At 33.9% G+C, this 19,093-nt stretch overlaps 1 protein-coding gene across 1 annotated transcript; it reads left to right on the top strand.

Moving 5' to 3' along the window:
- Positions 1-1,637: 1,637 nt before the first annotated feature.
- LOC135671077 (probable E3 ubiquitin-protein ligase RHC2A) lies at positions 1,638-3,270 on the top strand. The gene has a single exon (XM_065178991.1). It carries the CDS (start codon positions 1,932-1,934, stop codon positions 3,126-3,128), a length of 1,197 nt encoding a protein of 398 aa, XP_065035063.1. The 5' UTR covers positions 1,638-1,931; the 3' UTR covers positions 3,129-3,270.
- Positions 3,271-19,093: the final 15,823 nt, after the last annotated feature.

Raw genomic sequence — 19,093 nt, 5'->3', positions numbered from 1 at the left:
GCCTGCAGACGCGGTTGCTAATGACCAAAGTCTTAGAAAAGTATTAAAAAACATAAAATATACCTTTATTAGGTAAAACATAAATTTCGGAAGAGAAAAAAGATCACCTCGAATTGATAATGACCAAAATTAACACTAAACATATGCTACTTGTGCATTCATGTCTTGAAATCATCTAAAAGACTAATCAGCACCTTCAAAAACCACAAGGTGACAACAGCTATCAGATATCAGGCGGTGGCAACAGAGATGTTGTCAGATAGGAGGTGGCAACTCTAAATCTAAAGCAACTTGTACTTTATATAATGACTTCACCTGAGTTCAGCATCACAGAACTAACTGTAGACAATCAGCAAAAAGTACTACCGAGTCACAAGTCATAGAAACTCCATAAATTATCAGCCAACAAGTACTTGATCATTAAGTTTTCCAAATTATTTATGAAGATATTACTCCATTTGCTATCAATGATCCTAAAACTACTTAAGGATACAAAGAGCATCCATGCTTTGTAAGCTAAAATTCTACTTAAAAGTTAATGTTCTGATCACACATTGCATGGAAACTCTAAAAATGTCTAATTATTTTTCGAGTGTAATTGTGCGTCGGCATGCCAATGTACTGCTAAATCTCCTTCATCGTTTCTGAGAGAGCATCTGTCAAAGTGCCACAGTTTCCTTAGTCTGACCTCTAGAGAGAGAGAGAGAGAGAGAGAGAGAGGAAGAAAGAAGCGGAGAAAGAATTAGTAAAGGAAAAAAGAAAAAGGATGATGATTTAAAAGACTGCAGAATTGAAAAAGGAACACTCTTTATGAGATGCCGAGAGAGAGAGAGAGAGAGAGAGAGAGAGAGATCAAAGATCATGGAATGCCATGAGCAGGTTCCTGGTGGCTTCCATGAAATGGTGTTCTTCTGCCTTATCCATTTCACTATTAACATGAGTTGACACAACCTTATTAACAAAAGCGTACCACAGGAAAAGTTGGAACTTTACACATATTGTGATCTCAAAGTTGTTTTCTGGTCGGATCGAGATTGGTTTCTTGGGGTGATCTTTCTAAAGGCATGATTTTGACATGATGTCTCTTTTTATTATGTGAGATCACAAGGCATGAATCTACGATGATGGATCGAGCCTTGCAGCTCAAGAAACACAATCTTGCAGTGGTAATGTCCAAATGAGTAGTGGTAAGTCATTTTTCGAAGATGGATGTCAGCATATTGTTCTTAACGTCACCGCCTTCCTTCGGACTTGAGGAAGGCGGAGAGCGGTCGCCCCTTTCACCCCGTCACCAGTGATGTTTGCACCAAAAATGGCCTTTCGCTTTTACCCACTACTTGTTACCCACGATTTACCCTCCCTTGATTGGAGTCGGCTACGGAGACAAGTGTGGGTCCCATCAAAAAGTAATCAGTTCCTCGAGACAAGCTCGGGTTCGTCCTCTGTGCTTTGACGGACGGAAAGTATCAACGTTGGGCATCTTGGCGGCGTCAATCATCTGACCAATAAAAATGTACCACGTGGGTAACTCCGTAACGCCATGTGCCATGACGGTCACGCGGTTACGAACGCCATCGATGCGATGCTTCGTCGAGCGAATATAAAACCCCCAATTCTCCCGTTTCCCTACACAAATCCCACCCTTTGGCCTCTCCTCTTCGACCACCTCCTCCGTCTCCGCCCAATTCTACCGCCTTCTCCTCCGCCCTGGAAGGATCTGGTCTCGAACCTATGACAAATTCGGTACATTTTACCTTCTTTTTGGGGAAATCTTCGAGTTCTTAGGGTTGGAGAACGAATTCGAGTCGTTTTATTCGTTGCTTTGAGGGATTGGTTCCAAAAAAAGGGATTTTTTTCGGAATTTTTTTTTGCCACCAGATTCGTTCCTTCTTTTCAGAAAGTTTAGATCTTTGTTGTGGTTTTTTGCTTTGATGCCTTCTTCCATGACGACGGCGTCGATGTATTGGTGCTACCGGTGTAGCCGCTTCGTGCGGGTAAGGCCGCAGGACGCTGTCGTCTGCCCCGACTGCGACGGTGGCTTCCTCGAGGAGGTGGGCGGCTCGCCTCTCCCTCTCGGACCCGCAGCTGAGCTCCCCCCCCCTCAGGGGTTCCCCTCTTCCGCCGCGCTCACGCTCGGCAGCCACGGATCCTCCGCGGAGGCCGGCCCACTTCAACCATCCGAGCTCAGATTCCGCCAGAACCGACGTGCGGCTGCCGGCGACCGCTCACCCTTCAATCCGGTCATCGTTCTTCGCGGCGCGTCTGACGGCGACCGTGATGAGGATCGCTCGACCGCTAGTAACTTCGAGCTTTACTATGACGATGGCACAGCAGCCGGCCTCCGCCCCTTGCCGGAAAGCATCTCGGATTTCCTGATGAGCTCTGGCTTCGACCGCCTCCTCGAGCAGTTCGCCCATATCGAGATCAACGGCATGGGTCACGACAGAGGAAGCGAGCGCCCCCCGGCGTCAAAGGTCGCCATCGAGTCGATGCCTACGATAGAGATCGTAGACGACCACATCGGGAAAGACTGCCATTGCGCCATCTGCATGGATGTCTTCGAGCTCGGGACGGAGGCCCGGGAGATGCCCTGCAAACACATCTATCATCAAGATTGCATTTTGCCGTGGCTTTCGCTCCGCAACTCGTGCCCTGTCTGCCGCCATGAGATGCCTACCGATGTGCAAGAACGGGGTTCTGCGGTTGCAGAAGGCGATGACCAAGCTGCTGTCACCGGGAGCGAAGAGGAGATGGTAGGTCTCACCATATGGAGGCTTCCAGGTGGAGGGTTTGCAGTGGGGAGGTTCTCAGGGGGCAGAAGAGCAGGGGAACGAGAGTTTCCCGTTGTCTACACTGAGATGGATGGTGGATTCAACCACAGTGGAGCACCAAGAAGGATCTCATGGACCTCGAGAAGGAGTAGGCTGAGGGAGAGTGGTGGAATTGGTCGGACTATTCGTAACTTCTTCTCATTCTTTCGGCGGTCACGATCGGCTTCGTCTTCTTCAAGGTCGATTGCAGAATCTGATGCTGCATTTTCTCGTGGGCACGAAAGAGGTTCAGTTTTCAGGTGGCGTTCACGAAGGCGGAGCATCAACATGGATGGCGGCACCGATGTGACTTCTTGATGGCGGTATAAATAAGTTTGCAGTGAGTGATCTTAAGATACGATTTCACTGTAAATAGATAATATCCCGAAATGTTGTAGTAGTATCTGCTGAAATGTATGTCTTTGAAGTTGAATTAATTAGTTGGAAAGAATTAACGAGATCTTTGTGACAGAAGACACATGCATAATTATTATTGCAGGCTCAATGCGTATTATTGTTTATCCCAGCCTTTATTTAGGAAGGCCTTTACAGCTTCCATATTTTTGTAATAACCTGAATGACTGAGTGAGTATTCTGTCAATTTTTTGCTTCGTTCACTGTCCATTTCTTGTATTCTTCTTTCAAATTGTATCAATTTTCAAGAATGGGATTCTAACGCATGCAACTTTTAGAAGTTGTGTCAATTTTCAGATTAAATAGGCTTCATTTTCATGATAAATTTTTGTTCAAATTTGAGGGCATTCTTTAATCTGGCATTCCTTACAAATCTTCTTGTTGTTTGTATAAGAATTTGAATTTGTTCAGCTGAAGGTTGCATATCGTCGATCATAGAAAGTTCAGAACATTTTCATTTCATCTTACCAAGTTGGTGACAAGTAACTAGAATCTAGATTGAATCAACTGTTGACTACACACCTTTTGAGCATCTATATCTTCTCTGGCACTTGTAGTAGTCAATCTCTGGGTGATGTTAGTTTCCAAGAAACAAAAAAGCATGAGATGTTGCTATCTACTGCTATTGGGTAGTAGCTGTTATGCAACTGGATGGGATTTCTGGATATTAGCATATCTTGCTCTTTAGATCCATCTTTGACATTCATAGTCAGACATTTTGTGGTAATGGACAATTTCAGCCCATTGGGTAATTTGATTATTTCTCAAGTGAATGAAATATCATGTCATTTGTGGTAATGTGCATTATCATTTCATTTTTTTTTACTACTGGTAATCAGAGCCCAACACTTTCCATGATACTGTCCTGAATGTATCATTTTACTCACACTTCAATTGTAAATTTTGTTGTTGGTTTTCTTTTGCTAACCTGTTCGCATATCTTAATTTTTCTGATGATTATTTTGCATTAAGAGCATTTCAGTGCTTGGTCTGGAGAAATTCTTGAATGTTATTTTGTTTCTTTATGGTTTTACGACACCCTGTTCTTCTTAACACCCACAGAAAGGTCTGCTCATCCTGATTGAAATTTCTTCAGTTACTGCTGCAGGGTACCTGCATGGCCTCAAAGCATTCTTCATGAAGAAAATTTTATTTTCTTGCATGGACAATTTTTTTAGGTATTATCTTAGTTCTTTTGGTTTAATTTTGTCACTTACATAGGTTGATAGATGTTGGTTGGCCTTTCTAAAATCTGTTGCCTTGTTGGATGTTTTCCTCGTAACCATTTAGGGATTTTCCTGTTCCGTTCCGAATTTGTCTTCTCTTCCTTCTTCCGGCTAACTAGTTGCATGCACTCACAGGACTAAAGCTTGGTGTTCTTGGCTTTGGATTGGAATTTTCTTTGCAACAGTAAGCAGTTTTACGCAAAATTCTCACATTTACCATGCTATTGCAGACACCAAAAATGTATACTTCAATTATGTCACATTACTAGCTAGACCACTTCACTTTGTGTAAACAGGTTTATACCCTAAACTGGAGTGGTTTGTGAAAGCTTGTGTTCTGCAGAGAATACTTGGGAGACACTTAGTTGTAGATTATAGAATATATAATCACTTTTGAACAAGATTTTTTCTTTGTATTGGCGAGACTTGGTTTTATTATATCAGGCATTCTATGGATGGTGTTGCTTTTTGCCGACTTGCTATCAATATTCATGATTAGGAAAAGTTTGAGACCATGTTGGAAATCAAAGCATTAGAATTACATGTTGACAACTGAGAGAAAAGTTTTCAAACACATCAATTACATTGTAGATTCATTACTGCCAGTATTGTGTTTCTTTTTTTTGCAGGAATAGTTCACCATCCAATTAGCAACAGAAGATTACCAGACAGATAGATAGCATTGACATGGTTAGTGAGCAAGCAGCAGAAACAACATTGGCAGTGACAGCAAATGAGAACACATTGTTTCTCTTCACATGTGAATAAAGATGATGGGTGATGGTGGCTGAAGATTGTCTTGTCCATTTCAGCATTTTAAAAGGTCTTGCAGGTGTAAAAGTTGATCTTCTGCAGTCTGATATATTCAACAAGCTAATCCGAGTGAGTACTTGTGGTCAGCCAAACATGATGACCATGAGATTCCAACCAAGTGAAATAACAAATGCAAGTGGAGGTAGATGCCATGGCCCTCTTTGGATCATTTGGTAGGCAACTTCTTTTCCTCATCTTTGAAATGTCCTTCATCCTATATTATACTGATATGCTGTCTGCAACTTGGTCCAAGCATTCGATGCATCTCTCTGTAAGGAGTGAGCATCTGAGGGTTCTCTTTATTCTTTTCAAGTACTTCCAGCATGAATTCTTTTGCCATGATTTGTGGTTCATCTCATTATTCTTATACCTGCAAGAGTTGAAGATTGGCCTTATGGGGTATTTTGTCTTACTGGGCCACTCAACTTTGGAGGGTTTCTCTCTCCTTTTTCTTTTGTTGGGTGGCATTGGGGCATTACTCATTCCACAAGTTTAGCAGCTTATTATTGAATACACCTTGGAAAATTGAGGACGGATCTCAGTACAAGAATTCATTACTCTTATAGCTGCTCATTTTTTCTGAGATAGTAATATTTGATTAACGGAGACAATTTTTTTAAATATTTAAATACAAAATTCTATTTAGATTTTTAAAATTTATATCGACAAAAATCTCGCGAGGTGGATACGTTCTTTCTTACTTCTTTCAAATATAATTTTTTAAAAAAATTATTAAATAATTCTCATATTTATAAATAAAAAATTATTTATAAATATGAGAATTAACAAAATCAATCGGTTCACGATAAATGATGTATAGCGAAAAGAATAATTCTATTTCTCTAGTTCTATACTTGGGCTAATAATTTATTATCCCTTATAATCAGTTACTTTTAGTATTTTGATCCTCGTACTTTCAAATGTTTCATTGAAGTCTCTATGCTTACGAAAGTGAAACGTTTAATCTTCTTATTCTAATAATATCTTTTTTTAATTTTTAATTCTATGATATTACCTTTTTAATTTTGTATATGGATCTCAATGTTTTACTTTTTTAAATATGAAAATCTTAATATAACTTTTGAAAGTGTAAGGACTAGGATACTAAAAATAACTAATTATAAGGGATAATTTATAGTTAACTCATTACATTGAGAGCTTATCAATAAAAATAAATTAGTTTAGATATTCTTAGATCAACGTGTCATTGGCTTAAGAAAAGTTTCCATCAAAGTTCAATAATAAATCTTGGGGTATACATTTATAGGCACTATTTATAATAGGATGTGTATATAAGGAAATCAAATAAGTATAAATAATTAGTTAAGAAGGTCAATAATTAAGATTAATAATATTAATGATGAAGATTTAAGAAACAACTAGTTGTTAAAATAATAAATGTTGTAGATTTAGGCCCCATAATGGTGGAAATAACCGGTTAAGAAGGTCCCATTCTGGAAACAAGAAAAAACCTAACAAAATCAACCTGTTGATAATAAATAATGTATAGCGATAAGAAAGAATGAGCACCGATAAGAAAGAATGCACTTGGGTTAATAACCGATTATTCTTTAAAATTAGTTACTTTTAGTATTTTGGTCCTCATACTTTCAAATGCTACATTGAAATATTTATTCTTACGAAAGTAAAACATTTAATCTCGTTGTTTCAATAAAACCTCTCTCTCTTTCCTAATTTTTAATTCTATGAAATTATCTTTTTAATTTTGTATAGTGATCTCAATGTTTCACTTTTGTAAATATAAAAATCTTAATGTAACTTTTGAAAGTGTAAGGACTAGGATATTAAAAATAACTAATTATAAGGGATAATTTATAATTAACCCATTGCACTTAGGGCTTATCAATAAAAATAAATCAGGTCATTGGCTCAAGAAAAGTTCTCATCAAAGTTCAATAAGCACCATCCATCTTATAATAGGATGTGTATATAAGGAAATCAAATAAGTATAAACAAATAGATTATCATGAGATTTATGGGCACTATCTTATAGTAGGAAGTATACATAAGCTATACAAGGATAAGCCATATAAGGGTTTTGTCAAGACTACTCATATGCTATCTAAACTAAGATTAGTGCTCATGCATCTCCTCCCCAGTCAAGTGAATATGCTATAACTATTAGGTGAAAATATCATTGATGTATTTTGTTAGCACGATGTGACTCTGATCTGTATGTGCAGAGTTGTCTGAAGTGAAGAACACCTTCTCTCTGAGTCATTACCTGTACAAAGATCGGAGTTGGAAGAAGCTTCCCGAGCCAATCCCTCCTATGCTTAGGCTAGTATTGAGGTCCATTTCTCTAACTATGAGTTTCCCCCATTCAGAGTTGAGGGTACATTTCTATACCTAATCTTGAGGAGACAGAACATCTCATAAAGATTTTGTAGGGGAGGTAGTTTAGTAATTAACTTGAGTTACCTTGGACTCTATCTATGTAGGCAAGTGGGCATAGGGTTGTTTGGGCTTTTTCCTCTCACGGGTCTTTCATGATGTTTCCATGATGGACGATTATTGATTGATTATATATATCCTATCAATATAATAATTTTTGACACACTCATAATTTTTTAGTAAATAATATATTCATAGAAAGATCTCAAAGAGCACAATACAATGGCACCCATAGAATCGCATTTAGATGCAAAATGGTGACAAAATAAATTTTCAAAAATAAAAAAAATCTTTAATATAAATTTAAAGGTCAAAATGACCTTTTTTTCGAGGTGATAAAGTGCTGCAATATATTAAAATTTGTTGATCATGCCATTTCCAAATTATACTTGATCATCAGCAACAGATAATCCTATACCAAGTTATGTTTATATGAAGTTTGATTTAATTTTTTTTTCTTTTTCTATCCACATCCGTTTTTGCTTCCATTTGTGCCTTCAATTCCTTGAATCAACAACTAATTTCTAAAATTGAATCTTGGATTTTACTTCAATGTGTCATTATAGTAATACGCCCATGATAATTCGATTATATCTATTCGTTGTGTTATGCTCTTCGAGACCTTTCTGATGAGAGACTTTACCTTTCTAAGCATGGTAAACTTCTTCATCTACTTATTTTAGATGCTTATGCGAGGAGAGAGTTATCAGAGGCTCTAACTTATCTATTTTTTATTCCCTCCCCACTATTTGTCTCTTTTATCTTCATCGTAGTAGTATCTAATAGTATTATAACCAAAAGGAGCAACCATAACTCATTTGCTTGACTACCATTTTAATGTTCAAGGCCATATTAATTCGGGGAATATGATTAATCTAGCCCCTTATTATATTTGGCATATTTCATTTTTGATCCTTTGATCCAAAGTGAGCTTTCTAATATCATTTTATTATTTTTACATAGTTATTTTATATTTATTTATTTAGATTTATTATATTATTATTTAAACTAACTAAAGTTAATTAAGTCATGGTTAGAAAGACGAGTTAGCATTCTCATTACTATTATTTGTCCTTCCCAAGTTTTTTGACACAATCATCTCTCATCGTGTAATTTATTTTTGCTTGTCACATATCACACTACTCATCTTTTGCATCATTTTCTAGAAATATTTCAAGGAATTCATTTATAATTAGGACATGATTTGATTTTGGGTTCCACCTTAGTGTCAAATTATATTTTATTTACTAGATATATTGTACATCTATCTTTTAAGAGTCTAAGAGGTTGCTAACAAGTCTTTGGTTTAATCTCACTATACCTTATTTTCGGTTTTTTTCTTAATATAATCTTAGGTTTTTTTTTGCAATATATATATATATATATATATATATATATATATATATATATATATATATATGTATATATCTTGTTCTATGGATAAATGATAAATGCCCACCACCATGCCTATAAAATAAGAACAAATGCTTGCATTAGCTATATGTGGATCCAAACTCTTGCAACTTGTGAACATGAGAATTACATTTTTGTTTGCTACAAATTGTGAGTTATTGACTTGCTTATTTAAATTGCTCGCTATATATGTCCAAAAATATTATTATTAATTTGGAAATTTAATGTTATGAATCGAGGGGAAAAGAAAAGACAAGATTTCTATTTCAAATCACAATCACACAACATCAACAGCTCCACTGATTGGATACTACTTGGTAGTTGGAAAGCAATATGAGAGGATTCGTTTTGTGTCATCGATGTATCCAAATGTGTGGATTATGCATTATTGAGTACATGAGCAGCTACATCTGATTTGGACTACTCCAAAGTAAGACAGCAACATGAAAGGATCAATAGATGGTGATCATATTGTGGTGTTGTAATTTCCAATGAGACCTGAATGACTATTTAGATCTGAATACTAAATTGGATATGATATCATTTATGACAATCCAAACCCAATAGAATAATCGATCTAATTTACTGAGTCTGGATTATTGGTAACCCAATTTCTCAGGGATAATATTCTGATAAAGATGTATGATTCATGATGTTATTGCTTCGAAGCACTTGGAAGTGTCGGATGCTGTTAGGTTCTCTCCTCCAATAGCATTCGTTGATCCTTTGAATCTGATTTCGAAGGATGTATGTACTGTCCAACCCAAATTTGTCATGTTGCTAATTGTTTTCTGTGTGCAACCCATGCAAGTGTGACATGCATGCCTGGCATCATCTTCTTCTCTCTCTCTCTCTCTCTTCTTTGGAATATTGCAGGAAGTGGATGAAGACAGCTTGTGACATGAACTGATAGCGTAGTACAATTTTGATGCGACCCGTTCCATCTGTCCTGATGGTTTGAATTATCTGTCTTAGACAGTGCAGGTAAAACCAATGATACAAAGACAAATAGAGAGACATTATAATGTGATGGCCATAATAGAACCAGTTTTAATCACCAAGAATCCAACTGTTGGAGTTGCTGCACAAGTAGTGAAGTGTAGCATGTTATGGAGAGGTATTTATATAGTGCTGATTTGCCATGACCTATGCCACCCTAAACCTAATTTTGCTTGCATATAAGGATGGCAATGTGAGGTATTTATATAGTGCTGATTTATCATGAACAAATCAAACCTTACTATTTCTTTTGGAAGAAGCTTTTGTCTCATTTCTTTTTGGTCAATAGAATTGCAATGCAAAAAAATGTACAAGGTCAATGGTTTCATTGTTTTGACCAAAGCACAAGGTCAAATAGAATTATAAATTGAGACTGTGTTTCATCAACACCACATGGAACAACTTGATGAAGGTCATATGTGCATTAGAAAATTCAATTGCTTGATTCTTTGAGTGGAATGGTAGGTAGAATTGGACTCTTCCCATTTCAATTTCTTCCATGGCATTATTGTTTTTGGGATAGAGATGGTGGCAAAATTGGACTCTTTCGATTCAATACCTTCCACCAATTGAGTTGACCCTTCACCCTATCCTATTGCATTATTAGTTTTTGGGGAAACAACTACGGAAGCTGCTAAACCCAAATTATATCTTATACTTGAAGAGTTTGAGTGCAAAAGGAATATAAAGATAAATATCAAGATAATATTTTTGATTAAAAAATAAATTTTTTATTAGACATCTCAATTAAGTACACTCAAAACCGATGAACAATCTGCTTTAAATAAATTTAAGATAGACAGAAAAAAAAAACTCCAAATTTTTGGAAGGAAGATTCGAGTATTGGTTAATAAAATTAATTTTGATTGTCATGATTTTTTTGTATATTGATCTAGATAGCATGCTATCTAAATTGATTAGGGTAGATACTTAAGATTTTTTATTTAAATTTCTTTTCTGATTTCTTAAAATTTATCTAAGTATCTGATTTTACTTGGGAGGGAGGGGGGAATATGAGTCAGGGTAGTGAATAAGTAAATCAGCAAATCATGACAAGGTAAGTCAAGAAGGATACAAACCGATTAATAGTAATTCGATCGTCCTAACCTACATCCACTCCCGATTCCTTTTCTCTCGAGGCCATCAGCTTTTACTACTGATCTTCTTTTCAACGGGTGAAGATCAACTATTCTTGTTACAACCCTTCTCTTTTTCTCCTTTACACCTCTTTTCTCCACTGAGGAGAAAACCTTTACATTTTATTTTTACACAAGACCTCACACCTCTTTAGTATAATCTCTACACTAAAGGAAGAAGATACTCAATATTTTTTAAAGAGAATTTACAATACTTTTATACTCAAGAATTTCTACCGCATCATGCAAGCATGAGTAGGGTATTTATAGACCCCAAATGGCTTAAAAAATAAAGCCAAAAATTCAAACATGGGTCTTGAGGTACCGGTGGTACTACCATCGGGGTTGGACAATACTACCATCGAATAGAGCCCAGGAATCTAGGCTTTGGTGGTACCACTGCTAGCTTGGATGGTACTACCATTGGACTTCTCAGAAATGCACAACCCATGTTTTCCAACTCTCAAGTGGTACCATCGCTTGGGCCTCGTGGTGCCACCACCGAACCCAACCCTAAGTTATTGAATTTGACCTTCCAACAAGCCTAATTCGACCTTGGTTCAGGCCCAAAGGGCTCCTAATTAAGTTGGCATGGTTACACTCAAAACCAACTTAATTAGACTGAAAATAACTTCGATCAAGACTTAACAATTCTAAATGCAATCATGAAGCTTTCAGCACGTTATCCGGCGTGTCATATATTCATCTGACACTTTCTCCGAACCTCTAGCGCATCATCATTTCCTTCGGTGTTTTACTCGATTCATTGGCATGTTGACCTCCCATAATATCCGATCTTCTTGGCGCAATACCCAATCCTTTTGACCCTATGCCCAAACTTATGGCATTAAGTCCATCCTCCAGCACGTTGACTAATCCTCCGGCCCAACGTCCAATCTCTAACATGATACCCTCCGACCCAACGTTTGATTTTCTTGCTTCAACGATTTGCCTTTCGATGGTTCATGTTAATGATCGAAGTTTCTTCTATATCACTTATCTCAAATACTTATTAGTTCATAAACTCATCAATTAATTTTATCATCAAAATCTAGAATTCAACAATCTCTCCAATTTTTTATGCTGACAGCCAATTGATAATGGAGGTTTAACTAAACTCCCCTATCTATATGTCATTTTGAAATAAAATTAAAATAAAAAAATGATAACATTTCAATACTACTCTTTGAATTAAAGCCAAAATAATTTTTAATAAAAAGTTGACTTTCATTACAAAGGTTATATGTATAATTTCAATTTTCATTGCAAAGATCAAAATACACTGACTTTTATTGCAAATGTCATATAATTTCAGTTTTCATTTGTAAAGATTAAAATAATCATTGTACACTTCATATGCATAATTAAAATATCAAAGTAATAATTGCATACATTATATACATAATGCCAAATCAAAGTAATCATAATATCAAAGTAATCATTGCATACATCATATGCATAATTTCAAATCATCATAGATTAAGATATCATAATTTTTTACGTCAGTAATGAGTAGAGTCGACTTCTATCCTTTTGTCATCAACAAAAAGGAGAAATATATAAGTTACTACTCTTTAAAATACGTAAGCTACTATTTCTCTCTCCCTCTTTGTCATCATCGAAGAGAAGAGAAGGATATCATAGCATCATAGTACTACTTCTCTCCATTTATATCAACGTTCCAATCATAACATGAAAGATATTAATATCAAAGATAAGTTCATGGAGGTCAATTGATGATGGGGTACTAACAAAACTTCATTTTAAATGTCATCTTAAAAATATGATTATCTTGAATTCAAAATAGAACTTTTTCGATAGTACTCTTGAATTCAAGTTGAGATAAATTCAAATTGATATATCATTGCAAGCCCAAATATTTAATCAAGTTTTCAAAAATAACTAGTAAAATTTAGGCATGAGTCATTACTAATGAAAAGTTATAAACATATCATAAGTCTCCTTGTTTAACATAATCGCTATTTCTTTTGTTTTATCATCAACACAAATATGAGCTTCTTTTTCTCATTTGTTATCAATAAATTAGAATTTACAAGTCATAAATACAAAAGAATCATACATAATAAATCTCAAGTCGTAAACATTAGGAAGTCAAGTGAAAGATCATGATTTATTTGGATAAATCTTCTTTTTAGTAAATAGCAAAAAGACTCATAACAGAATAAATAATAAAATATCTTGATTCATATAAAATAAATCTCAAGTTATAAATATCAAGTGAAAAATCATGATTCGTTTGGATAAATCGCCTTCTTAGTCATTAACGAAAAGAAAGAATCATAGAAGGTCGAATACAAAATAAATATTAAGTCATGAATATCAAAAAGTTAAGTGAAAGATTATGATTCATTTAGATAAATATTCTCTTTAGTAAAAAGAAAGAATAATACGAGAACAAATAGTAAAAGTTCCTAGAATAAATATTTTTCAACAAAGAGTGAGTTTCAATATCTTTTTGATATATCTCCAATAATTAGCTCCTTATGATGTGTATCTACATATTTTTATTCCTTAAGTAAGGTTTCTTTTGAGGTGAATGTGTCCAAGTTGCTTTGGAGAGAAGAATTCAAATTCAAATTATCAAATTTAAAATCATAATCAAAATTATTTTTCTTATCTTTGGGAAATTTATTGAAATCAATGTAGATAATTTTTATAAAATTAAAAAATAACTAAAGTTCTTTAGTTTCAATTTGTGAGATTAATTTCATACTTGAATAACCTAATCTCCTATACCAAAGCTATGCATTATCGTTTAAAATCGAAAAATAAGTTTTGTCATGAAAATCATCAAGACCAATAGTATAAATATTATCGCTCCTTAAAGCAACCATAGATTTATTTTTATGTAGTATCTCCATGATGCAAAAATTAGATTCAAATTTAATTTTATATCCCTTATCACATAATTGACTAATGCTTAATAAGTTATATTTTAATCCATCTACTAACATAACATCTTCAATCAAAAGATTTGATTTGTTCCCAATATTTTCTTTACCGATAATTTTTCCTTTGTTATTATTTCCGAATGTGATATATCCTCCATCTTGGCTAATGAGCTTTGAGAAGTGTGTTGGATCTCCGATCATGTACCTCAAGCATCTACTATTAAGATACAATCTCTTGCTCCTAGCTCTTGTTTAGAGGCATACTTATAAGAAAGAGGGGTTTGTTTTAGGTACCCATTTAACTTTGGGTCTTTCATGGATAGATATATCTTTCTTGACTTTTGGCATCAAATCATTTATAGTTTCTTTAGGAATCCAAATTAATTTATAAGAGCTATATTTTTTAAAAGAGCATGTGTAAGCATAGTGACCAAATTTTTCATAAAAATTATATTTAACTTTAGTGGGAACATATAGTGTAGGTCCTTTTATGAATTTTGTTGGCTTTTGTTGAGTATTACTACTCACAAAGTCGATACCTTTCTTTCTATATACATAACTTTTGTTAGTAAGAATCATGTTTAATAATTTATTTCTAATTTTAAATTTTTTTAATATTTGTTGTAATAATATATTTTCCTTTTTGAATGAGTCTAACTCTTCACATTTAGTGCAAGATATTAACATGCAATTATCATACTTATTTTTTTATATATCAAATTTATTAGAGAGAGATACATGATCTTTTTTTAGTAATTTATATTTCTTACCAATTATTTTAACTTCATCGTATAAATCATGAAATGTATTAAGTAATTCATCATAAGATAAAGATATTTCGGGTAAGTCATATACCTCATTATTGAAGGCAATATCCTTCCTTTTTTTAGGAAGGTTTTTCTCTTCTTCATAATATACTTTATATGTCATTTCATAAGTCATTAAAGATCTTGTGGGTTCAAAAGGATAGTTGTTCATATCATTTACTTATTGGATAGCCGTTATTTTTGAATCTCAGCTTTTAGGAAGGGATCTTAAAATCTTATTTACTAATTCAAGATTAGTATAACTTTTACCAAAATCTTTTAAACCATTGATAACATTCATAAAATTGGTGTACATATCACCAATAGTTTCATTTGGCTTTATTCTAAATAATTCATAACTATGTACCAAAAGATTAATCTTAGATTCTTTTACTCTATTTATGCCTTCATGAGTAACTTTAAGTGTATGCCAAATATCATGTATTATTTTACATGTACAAACATGATTAAACTCATTTTTGTCTAAAGCATAAAATAAAGCGTTTATAACTTTAGTATTTAAAAAAATATTTTCTTCTCAAGATCTTTCCATTCATTTATTAGTTTAGAGAATTTTTAAAAATCAAACTCAATAACATTCCATAGATTAAAATCCATAGTAAGTAAGAAAATATGTATTCTTGTTTTCCAATAAGTATAGTATGTTCCATTAAATATAGGAGGATGAGTGATAGAGTGACCCTCTTGATTGCTAGAAAAAGTCATTAAATCTCTCTTGGGTGTTAATCCAATTGAGAGAATCAAGCTCTGATATCAATTATTAGGATCGTGAAGGCCACCAGCTTTCACTACCGATCTTCTTTTCAATAAGCAAAAATCAACTATCCTTGTTACAACCCTTCTCCTTTTCACAAGCTTAGGAGAGAACTTTTACACCTCTCTTTTACGCAAGACCTCACATATCCTTACTATAACCAATACCCTCAAGGAGGAAGAGACTCAATACTTTTTCAAGAGAGTTTATAACACTTTTTGTTAGGATCGTAAACGCATTAAGAGGCATGGGAGGGGGGGGGGGGGGGGGGGCGGGGTGTGTGTGTTGTATTAGTGCTTTCGAAAAATTTTGGTTTGAAAGTTCGTTTGATGAAATCCATATCGGAAATGTGATTAACAAGAAGTGCGAACGTTCAATGAAATCCATATCGGAAATGTGATTAACAAGAAGTGCGAATAAGGATTGCTTAGTAAGTAAATTAGTATGCAATAGTAAATCAAGGCAAAAGAAGAAATGCAAACAAATTTATAGTGGTTCAATCATTCTAACCTACGTCCACTCTCGATTCCTCTTCGTTCAAGGCCATCGGCTTTCACTACCGATTTTTTTTCAATGGGCGAAGATCAACTACCCTTGTTACAACTCTTTCTCTTTTTCACAGGTTTATGAGAGAACCCTTACACCCCTCTTTTATAAAAGAACTCTCACCTCCCTTAGAATAACTTCTAGACTCAAGAAGTAAGAGATTACAATACTTTAATATTATAGGCTTTTTCGTACTCTTACAAGGAAGCATGAGAGGGGTATTTATAGACGCAAAATAACTTCAAAAATAGGGCCAAAAATTTTAAATCCACAGGTTTAATCACTTGCTTGGGCGGTACCACCGCTTGACATTGGGCGGTAGCATCGCTTGCCCTAGCAGTACCACCGTTGGATTTTTTGAAAAAGTATAATTCATACTTTCTATCTCACAAGCGGTACCATTGCTTGGCCTGACAATGCCACCGCTTGACCCAACCTCATATCACTGAATTGGCCTTCTAATAGGCCCAATTCAATCCTGATTCAAGCCCAATGGGCTCCTAATCAAGTTGGCATGATTACACCCAAAACCAACTTAATTAAACTCTAAACTATTTTGATCAAGATATAACAATTACAAATCATGAAGCCTATGTTGTCCAGCATGTCATTGGTTTATCTGGTACTTCGTCCGAATTTTCGGCATGTCATCCTTTCCTTCGGCGTATTACCCAATCCATTGGCATATTGACCTCCCACAACATTTGATCTTGACGTAATATTTGATCCTTTCGACTCAATGTTCGATCTCTGACATGATGCACTCTAGCACATCGTCTGATTCTTCTGCTTCAATCGATTTGCCTTTCTATGATTGAAGTTTGTCCTACGTCACTTTTCTAAAATGCTCATTAGTTCATAAACTTATCAATTGATTTCATCATCAAAATATGATATTTAACAATCTTTCCTTTTTCGATGATGACACCAAATTAATAATGAAGTTAACTAAACTCTCCTTGTCTATATATCATATTGAAATAAACTTAAATTCAGAAAAAGATAACATTTGACTGTATTATTTAAATTTAAGTTGAAACAATTTTAATGAAGGTGACTTTCTTTGTAAAGGTCATATCAAAATAACCATTTCATACTTCATATGCATAGTTAAAATATCATTGCATGCATTATAATATCAAATCATGAGTTAAGATATCATTGCATGCATAATTCTAAATCATCAAGGTACATCATAACATGAGTTAAAATATCATTGCATGCATAATTTCAAATCATCAAAGATTGAGTACAGTCAACTTCTCCCCCTTTGTCATTAACAAAAAGGAGAAATATGCAAGTTTTTACTTCTCTTTGAAATATGCAAGCTAGTTAGTTTTTGCTTCTCTTTGAAATATACAAGCTAGCAAGTCTTTGCTTCTCTTTGAGATATGCAAGTTAGCAAGTTTTTGCATATCTTGAGATGTGTAAATTAGTACTTCTCTCTCTCTCTCTCTCTCCTTTGTCAATATAAAAAAAAGGAAATGATACAATGGTGCAAAATTTATATCAATGTTTCAATCATCACATGAAAGATATCAAAGATAAGCTCAAATCATGAAAGATTAATTTCATAATGGGGTATTACAAAAGAGTCATATGAAGTAAATCTCAAGTTATGAATATCGAAAGATTATGATTCATTTTGATAAATCTTTTCTTTTGTAAATATCGAAAAGAAAAAGTTGTAAGAGATCAAATAGTAAACGATCTTGATTCAAAAGAAATCTCAAGTCATGAATACTAAAAAAATCAAGATAATGATCCATCTAAAAAAAAAAATCATATGAGAAGAATTCATACATTTGGAAGATTCAACATACCTAATTCTCTTCTAATAAAATTGAATTGTTCCTCATTCAATGGTTTAGTAAAAATATCTGCTAATTGATGTTTTATGTCAATAAAATCTAAAGATATATCATGATTATTAATATGATCCCTAATAAAATGATATCTAATATTAATGTGTTTAGTCCTAGAGTATTGAATGAAGTTCTTTGTTAAATAAATTACACTAGTATTATCACATTTTATAAGGATATTTTTCAAATAAAGTCTATAGTCTTTTAAAGTGTTTTTAATCCAAATTACTTGTGCGCAATATTCACTTGTTGATATATATTCAGCCTCAACTATAGATAATACAACAGAATTTTATTTCTTGGAAGATCAAAAAATAAATATATGACCTAAAAGTTAACATGTTCCGGATGTACTTTTTCTATCAATTCTACATCCTGGAAAGTCAACATCAACATAAGCAATCAAATTAAAATTATTAGATTTAGGATACCATAATCTTAGAGATGATATTCCTTTTAGGTACCTAAAAATTCTTTTTACTACTTTAAAATGAGATTGTTTGAGATTAGATTGAAATCTCACACAAAGACAACATTAAACATTATATTAAGTCTAATTACAGTAAGATATAGTAAGCTACCTATTATACCTCTATAAGTATTTTTTATTAAAGCATTCTCCTTCATTGTCTATATCTAATTTGGTAGAAGTACTTATTGGTGTGCTAATGGCTTTAGCACTATCCAAGTGAAACCATTTTAGTAGATTCACATACTTTGACTAATAAAAGTTCCATCACTTAGTTACTTAATTTGTAATCCTAAGAAAAATGTTAATTCACTCATTAAACTCATTTCAAATTCTTGACTTATACTTTTAGTAAATGATTTATATAAAGATTCATTTCAGAATAAAAAATAATATCATCAATATAAATTTGAACAATAAAAAAATTATTTTTAAAATATTTAATAAATAATATGGTATCGACCGTGTATTTCGTAAAATTATTTTGAATAAGA

Source organism: Musa acuminata, unplaced genomic scaffold, assembly GCF_036884655.1.
Source record: "Musa acuminata AAA Group cultivar baxijiao unplaced genomic scaffold, Cavendish_Baxijiao_AAA HiC_scaffold_1137, whole genome shotgun sequence".
Classification (NCBI taxonomy): Eukaryota; Viridiplantae; Streptophyta; class Magnoliopsida; order Zingiberales; family Musaceae; genus Musa; species Musa acuminata.
This window is presented reverse-complemented; position numbering and strand designations above follow the sequence as displayed.

Bases quoted from the DNA above. Each gene is read 5' to 3' on its own strand.
- LOC135671077 (XM_065178991.1), top strand. From the start codon at position 1,932: ATGCCTTCTTCCATGACGACGGCGTCGATGTATTGGTGCTACCGGTGT.